The 8937-nt window shown below is 30.8% G+C and overlaps 1 protein-coding gene across 10 annotated transcripts; it reads right to left on the bottom strand.

Annotated features, from left to right (window-relative positions):
- Window positions 1-98: 98 nt before the first annotated feature.
- Window positions 99-8732, bottom strand: LOC119193353. Of its 10 annotated transcripts, XM_037446944.1 has the most exons (4): window positions 8595-8732; window positions 6638-6781; window positions 4796-4948; window positions 99-1281 (listed from the first exon to the last, which is right to left on the bottom strand). In XM_037446944.1, exons 1-4 carry the CDS (start codon window positions 8682-8684, stop codon window positions 1234-1236), a joined length of 435 nt encoding a protein of 144 aa, XP_037302841.1. In that variant the 5' UTR covers window positions 8685-8732; the 3' UTR covers window positions 99-1233. The 10 variants fall into 10 exon arrangements, 1 of the variants encoding a protein (XP_037302841.1); XR_005113929.1 differs by lacking the exons at window positions 4796-4948; window positions 8595-8732 and adding an exon at window positions 8204-8534; XR_005113922.1 differs by lacking the exon at window positions 8595-8732 and having other exon boundaries at window positions 4796-4996; window positions 6638-8533.
- Window positions 8733-8937: the final 205 nt, after the last annotated feature.

Raw genomic sequence — 8937 nt, 5'->3', positions numbered from 1 at the left:
CTTTAAAAACATCAATTTCATTTGCAAAAAATCGTAATAATTGTGGACAAAATACTATGAAGAACTTTAATTAAATTGAGATTAGGAACTACGCCTTCTTTGTGATCTATAACTCAATCCTTTTGTGACTTTCTCACGGATTAGAGTTTCCATTTCTATATCTTTAGGCCTTGAATCAATATTATTCATTCTATTATTAAAATTAATACACCACTGCTTAACTTGCATTCTAACTATGTAGGACCAAAAGCTTTAATAACAGCCGTTTTGTGAATATTACAGTTGTACCAAGTAGTGTCAATATATTTTATTAAATTACTTATTAAGTCAGAATAAATATAAACACTGCAAAGAAATGGCATCATCTTGTCAATAATGTAAATACTCTGCCAGACCATTTGACTAAAATTATTAGAAGGATAACATAACCTATCTACATTGGAACTATATTCTCTTAAATTAATTAATTCGTGAAATGACTCTCTCTGAGATAATAGTGCTTTTGTACAATTATCACAATCTTTGCAGTTCAAATTGGACATCAAAAAACGACAAACTGCACCAGCAATATATGGTACAGACTTATGTTGGAATATATTCTCGTTAGGTATAGAAATTTCTATAAAGTTAGTTTCATTACATTGAAGACTATCAGTGTATGAACCATATTTTGGTGGCTGACTAAATGTTTTAATGTTCCCAACATTTTGTCATCATCATCAGAACAATTAGTGTATAAAGATTTACCGGTAGTAATGTTGTTAATCAACAAGGTTTTAAAAGCCGATACAAAATGAGTACAATTAGGATTTGTACTAAAATTACCATGTGCCCTTATTTGACCAAAAAAGTTTTCTATCGGATCTTGATTAAGACGTCTAAGACTTAAAAATTTAACACCATCAATTCTCAGCAGATCTGACCACAAATGTTTTATTGTTTTTATATTATGTTCAAAATGCTTCAGTGATAAAGGCTTCCTTTCCCTTTCATTGGAAGCGTCAAAGCGCATTGAAGCTAGCTTTTCACAGCATCATTCCAGAATGCAATGTGCTCGAATTATATGAAAGAGCATGTTTTAACTTATTCCCATAATGACCAAAACCATTTAAACTATCAAACAAATTATTTATAAAAGAAGAATTTCTGCTGTGAACAAACCATTTCCAATGTCTTCATTTAAACTTATGTAATCATGATCCTGGAGAGATAGCAGAGACTTCATCTGGATTTCTAGTGATGTAGCCACTTGCCGGCTAAAACTTGGGCTGCAAATTTGACCTGAAATGTTAATAATATAAATAATATATTAGTAAATTAATAAATGAACGATTTTAATCATGGTATGATTATTTAATCTGTTATGAGCTTAAAGATATTTAATTAAATGGCCCAAAGAAATTGATATTCTGGCCAATACTTTCACAAGAATACGGCAATTTAACATATTATATTAAGGTTTTTTTATGACAATTGTTGTACATTATGCCAATTTCAAGTTGGGGAAAGTGGTTAATTTAATCACAGAATACGATTTATTGGAAACATGAAAGGAAAAGGATCAGTAATGATGATATAATTTTATTTCCTGATGATAGTACGGTACTATTCTCTGAGAAAACTCAGTTATTACTAGAGGCTAGAGTAAATAAGGCATTAGAGGACATTGTGAATTGGCTTACAGAAAACCATTTATAAATTAATTTAAAGTAAAACATCTTATTTTTGAAATTAAACTAATTTTCGGATTCTATCGCGGTGTTCGTATTTTATTTTCTCCCGACGTTTTTGCAGCCTTCATGGTCATGATCCCCGTGACCATGAAGGCTGCAAAAATAATCGGGAGAAAATAAAATACAGGCTGATAAAATCGAAATAATTAGTTAATGTCTAACATTCGCGTAAATATAAGAAATCATTATCTTATTTTTTTTTTTCAAGAATAGGTCAGCAACTAAATTGCTTTCTATAAATTATCACTTACAGGCAGAAGCCATACGATTTTTAGGGCTCCAGGTGTACTGCAACTTAAAACTGGAAGGAACTTAAGGAAAAATTCTTACATTAACTAGTTTATTTATATACGAAATTTCAATATTTGTAAAAGAAACCTACATATATTATGTACACTAAATATTATAGCAAACGAAATAAAAATGCCACCTAACAATACAGCTCTATTAGATAAGAGCGGTATCTGCATGGGTCCAAGAATATAATATAATAAATTACAAGTTGTATTGTAAACATAGAAAACATAGATATATTTAAACGTAAATTAAAACCTTTTTAATTGATAAGACATATTATTATATAAGAGAATATTTACAGGAATAATTTTGTGTAACAATTTGTAACAACTGTGATAGATTATATTATATTATCATACCTACCTAATGCTATACTATATTAATATACTATATTAATATTAAATTGTTATTTTAGCTTAACTTTATATTGTAATTTTTGCACGTCATTCGCCTAAATATGGTAAGACGCTATGTTATAAAATACACCACCTAATACTTAAGGTACCCATATTTGCAAAATAAATGAATTGATTCATTGATTGATATGGTAACGAAATTAAATAAAGAAATCTGATTATGGATATGTCGGAGATAAGCCAGTATCCACGTGTTCGGAGTCCATTATAATGAAAACACAAACTTAATATTGGTTGGTTTATTCTCTCTTGATCTTGGAACACAAGTGAAGTGAATTTAAAATGACCAGGCTTTATATAATCCAATTGAGTCATAGTGAATTTAACTGCAACTTCCTTTTAGAAAAATAATTAAAATTACTGTACAATAAATCGTAGGTTATAGCTGAATATTCAAAATTAATATTATAATGAATTTTACATAATTAGATATAATATTACTTTACATAAATAACTTTTTAAGTAAGCAAACTATTATTTTACATTATTTTCTAACAGATGCCGCTATTAACAAGGTGTGAATATTTTTACTTATAGATTAAAACAATGATATAGAAATCAGGATAATATTAACAATTCTAATTGAATTTACTTTAGACGTTTAGATTACATAAACAATTAAATAATGATATAAATAAATATCCATTATTTTCCAAACACTCAAATAGTCAATACAGTTTCTAATTTATTCTGAAACTTAATAAATATAGAATTGCGGTTGTAAATACTTATTTAAATATCATTCTTTAATATTCTAGACTTTTTCATAATAATATAATCACTAAATATAAATTTGCGCCCATAGATACGATGCGAGAATACGAAAGGCGATTACGATGCTATTGGGAAACATCTCGATAATGTAGATTGGGAAAAGGTACTTGGTCACAACGGCGTCAATGATATGCTCACTAAATTCTACGGTATTTTTACATGAGACTATCCAACTTTATGTACCTAAATTTAAACTAAGAAGTAAATAAGTATCCGGTTGGGTTTAATCGCAACCTCATATGTATGTTGAGAAAAAAAAATAAGTTTCGGCAATGCTATAAATTTTTAAGAACCCGTTAAATGGAATAGAATTTAAATTACTCAGAGAGTTGCAGATCCTTATTAAATAAATGTTATAATACATTATCTTGAAAGTATAGAAGATAATATTTAAAATTTTTATAATCATTTTTGGTCATTCATCAAGGCCAAAAGAAGAGGATCTTGCTTTCTCCCAGCTTCGATGTCCGATGGTAATCAAGTTAGTTCCAAAGAAGTTGAAATATGTAATATGTTTGCTTCGCACTTTGCATCAGTGTACGAGAAAGATACTAATGGAGTCGAATGTCGATGCTAACCCGAATTTTTCTTATCATTTCATGGATAGCTGTGCGAGTTACTCCTCGGACTTGGACTCGTAGTTTTACGTCGTTGCACATCACACTTAATGAAGTTTCACGTAAACTTAAGACTCTTGATATAAGCAAAGGTTCTGGCCCAGACAATATTCCACCAAATTTTATTGTTGCATGCATTTAAAATTTTTATAATCATTTTTGGTCATTCATCAAGGCCAAAAGAAGAGGATCTTGCTTTCTCCCAGCTTCGATGTCCGATGGTAATCAAGTTAGTTCCAAAGAAGTTGAAATATGTAATATGTTTGCTTCGCACTTTGCATCAGTGTACGAGAAAGATACTAATGGAGTCGAATGTCGATGCTAACCCGAATTTTTCTTATCATTTCATGGATAGCTGTGCGAGTTACTCCTCGGACTTGGACTCGTAGTTTTACGTCGTTGCACATCACACTTAATGAAGTTTCACGTAAACTTAAGACTCTTGATATAAGCAAAGGTTCTGGCCCAGACAATATTCCACCAAATTTTATTGTTGCATGAACAAGAAATCTGACTAGTCCACTTTGTAAAATCTATAAAAATCACTGAAAACCGGAATTTTTCCAAAGAAATGGAAGGTAGCTAGAGTGGTGCCGATACACAAGTCGGGCAATAACACATTAATGTCCAACTATCGACCGATTTCTATTTTTTACTATGGCAAAATTGTTTGAATTTGTAGTATTTCCATATCTGGAAGCTTACTTCAAACCATTTTTTAACTGAACACCAACATGGTTTTGTTAAATTTCGCTCAACAAGCACTAATTTGGTCTCTTTTACTGAGTTGCTTTCAGAAGTCTTAGACAATAACATGCAAACTGATGTAATATATACAAATTTCAGTAAGGCTTTTGACAACGTTTTTCACGAACTCTTGCTGCAGAAGTTATCCGGGTATGGGTACTCTTGGCACATGTATGAATGGTTTCAATCTTATCTTACTGGTCGCACTTACCATGTGGTTCTTAATGGTTTTAGTTCCAATTTCCATCATATTGCTTCTGGGGTGCCCACAGGGCTCCCATTTGGGACTGTTATTTTTAATATGTTCATAAATGACATTATCAATTGCTTGCATCATTCCACACCTTTCATGTTTGCTGATGACCTAAAGATCCTGAAGTCCATTAATTCTCCCGACGATGTCAAATTGTTACTGAGCAATTTAGAGGACTCATTCATTAGAGGATTCCACATATGGAATATATAATTAAAAAGCATCTAGTTTGTTAGGCTTCGTTATAAGAAATGGAAAATGTTTAGTTTGTTATAGTTGATTATTAAGGTATTGCATTAGTATTTTAAGGTAGCCCACCACCACTCACCCCCCGCTAAGCTACGACCCTGGTGCACAGCTGTCTAATAAATTGTCGAACAATGTGAAAGACAGTGATACTTTTAATAATTTACTTAAGGTTATAGCTTAAGGTCCATTTTTCATACATTTTGTTTCACCTTTAATCTGGGTAACTAAACAAGTATTGACAAGTAAAGAATTTAAATTCACGTCTAGTTAGTGATTAGTTCTCGCAGTTGAAAGAAAAACGTAAAAATAATTAATATGCATGGATATTTCGGCCTTTAAAATTTCGTCGTATTAAACAAAATGTATGAAAAATGGACCTTAAGCTATAACCTTAAGTTACATATTATCGCGAAGAGTAACAAAGACTAACTAATATTGTTGCTTTAAGTGATAAATGCATGCATCTCATTATAAGTGTTCTTTAAATCTATAAATAATATATATTTTTTTACATGATTCTGTATGATGAATATACATAAAGTTTTATTTATTATGTCATGGTTAAAAGAACAAGGATGGATTTCAAGTAAAATAAGGCGGTGATATAAGGTAGATGTATCATATTTGGCACACGACATGACATTATGGGAATATAGATTTAAACCGAATTGAAAAAATAGACTGATTGTTTAAAAATACTCTACACTTTATAGAAAAATCATAAAGATAACTCAAAAAGCCCAAAATAATAATTTCATAAATAACTCCAAAAATAAGTTTAAAGCTGCATGGCAAATAATTAACAAATTCATACTACAAGTATCAAGAGTCAATAACGAACATAAAAATTAATCACATATACAAATCTCACAGACAATGCATAGATGAATTTATTTATTATTTTGTTAATATTATTGAAAACAACATAACATTTATGAATAATGAATATATTATTATACAAAAGTAATATGAAGAATTTTTGTTAATATTATTGAAAGCAACATAACATTTATGGATAATGAATATATTATATTCCAAAAAGTAATATGAAGAATTATAGGTCTATAATGTTTTTATGGTTATAGCAAAAATTCGTAATTTTCAAAAGTTATTGGGAAAGTAATTTACAGACTAACTGTGCTCATTACTCATATTTCGAAAAACATAAATTATTCTGTGCTGATCTAAAAGGTTTTCATAAGCACAGTTCTATTCATATGGCATTATTTGACCTGTTATCAACTGTTATGGCAGCTGTCGACAAAATAAATCCAGTCCAGGAGGTTTTTTATAATATTAATTTGTAGGTGACAAACTCCTATGCCTACAGTTGATGCATTATTATTTGAAGCAGCACAATAAATATGATGCCAGTTAGGCCAATTAGAGTTTGTATAAGGGTAATTTTTAATAATGTCAATATTGAAAAGTATATTAGGAGCAATTATCAAAGTACAATAATCATGCTTAAATAAGGGAGGATTTCAATCTTTTATCAATCAGTCAAGACTTGTAAACAGAACTGTGATAGAACAATGTATATTTATTTACCTTCATTTTGTCATATGAAGTTGGATTTATGTGCTTCTCAGTAAGTTTGGTGCTTCTTGCTCTGCCACCAAAACCATCCACTTTATAAAGTCTCTCAATATACTCCCACTTTGCCCTTTGGTTGCCAATGAGTAGGTTTTTTTTCTGAAAATTATTGCGAAAACATTTCAATAAATGAGGTACATCATAGATATGGTACAGTTGGTTTGGGCCGATTTTATAACAGATGTCATTGGTATATTTGTTACTACGTAGGAGTTCAGCATTAGAATCTGATATTAATGACTTAATAGCAGCAACATTGGCAGAACCTTGGTTTGGAACACTGATTGTAGCTCTTACTATGAATCCAGATTTAAAAACTGCTAATACTATTTCTTTAATAATATTTTTTAAAACAAATGTTTTAACCCCATCTCGAGCAAAATAAAATGCAATTGGAATTTTCCAAGGAGAAAACAAACCCGTAACATAAAAACTAAAGCTTTATCAGCCACATTGTTTGTGCGTTTGCCAGAACCTATATCTTCAAAACCTTCAATGACCCCAGTAAAGAAATTAAAATTTAAGTGTTTTTTAATGGACATTTCATCAAACATTAATGTGCATTGCCTGTCTATTGCGGGTTTATCCAAGGCAGCATCTGCCAAATGTTGAAATATAAAGTCATTAATACCAGGCCTCAAAGGAATATTGCTGAGTAGAGAATTAATTCGGGATTTACATGGTAATGCTAAATGTTTTCGTAAAAATCTATAGCACTTAGGGCTTAACTTATATAATGATAAAGCAAAAACTTTTCTGAGTCTGTGTAACGGCGACCTTTTAATGAATTACCAGTCAAACGTAATTGTGAATCTACTAATAATTTCCCATATGTACTCAAAATGTTATATTTTTCAAGAACACCTTTGTTTTTGGTGCATGAAGGTCAAATCTAGTCTTTAACTTTTTATACCTTGATTGCAAGAGACGTAATTTATTCTTTAAAATGTGAATTGAAGAGCGTAAAATTCGTTTACGAGGGGTACATTCATTGGAATTTAATCTAATACGATTAGTTAATCTACGTTTAACTAGGCTGTGACTTTGTAATTTGTGCTCATTACACACAGCAATGGTGGTTGATGTGGAAGGGGTTATACATATTGGGTATTGCGTATTGTGAGGTATATTGGGAGTAAATTGAGTTGGAGTACTACTATTTGCTTCATTCAATGAAGCATGAATTGATACCGTGCTAGACAGCTCAGAACTTTGATGTTCTTGTATGATAGAACAATTTTGCTCTATAGTGGGTCGATTAAGTTCAGAAGGGTTAACTACTTTAAAAATAAAGGGTTCAGTAATGCTACTAGTGGGTTCAATTTCTAATATCAAATCTCGGTTTGTAACTTTATATTTATCTGTATTTCCTAAGTTTACTAAAGGAATCGCATTAGGTGTTAATCTTAGATTCTGTTTTATATGTTCGGGAATAAAATGTTTATGACAAAACGAATGTTTTCGCGTTGAGTAGGAGGATAATTTTGTAGGAATGGACATAAACTTAACCACTCTTCCCACCTTTTTTTATTTGTGAACGGCACACTATAATATTTAATACCTCGGCCTCGAGTACTGCACCCGGGAACAGAGCACTTATAAACCATTATATTATCAAATAAATCAAACTATACGAAAAAAACAATTACACGTTTAAACTGGTAAACACTAAATGATTGCTTTTATAATATACTGTTTACAAAAACATTCACACACAATAAAGCACTATAATTAGATAATAAATAAATGAAAACCGCCTTCAAATCAAAATAGCGAATTGCGACGGAAAATTCAATTTCAAAGCAGCGGTTAAAGGTTAACCACAATAAAAATGGCGCTACGCGTCGTTTCAGAATCCGAGATTAGAGACGCTTATTTGCGATCGAATGACAGCTTATACTATAATACACACACTAATAAAGGACGTTGTGTAGAAAGAGACATTTAAGGAACGATTCATTAAATGTATGGAAAAATCGTGAAAAGTGAGATAGCTGCTCATCGCTATTGTGTTACTTTTTTACGCCGAGTTAAACGGGTCTGCTTGACACTCGTGATATAGACTCAATTTTTTTATTTGACAGTTTTACAGTGACAGTGACATAGCTAATCACGCCAAAACGACGATTTTTAATCTGAGATTTTTAACGATGGAGCAACAAACCAAAGAAATATATTGAATTCACGCGTTCAAAATCAGTTCCTTTTCTATTCATTTCCAAACATTTTTTTAATAAAATTACTGTTGTTGTGTG

Source organism: Manduca sexta, unplaced genomic scaffold, assembly GCF_014839805.1.
Source record: "Manduca sexta isolate Smith_Timp_Sample1 unplaced genomic scaffold, JHU_Msex_v1.0 HiC_scaffold_407, whole genome shotgun sequence".
Lineage (NCBI taxonomy): Eukaryota > Metazoa > Arthropoda > Insecta > Lepidoptera > Sphingidae > Manduca > Manduca sexta.
This window is presented reverse-complemented; position numbering and strand designations above follow the sequence as displayed.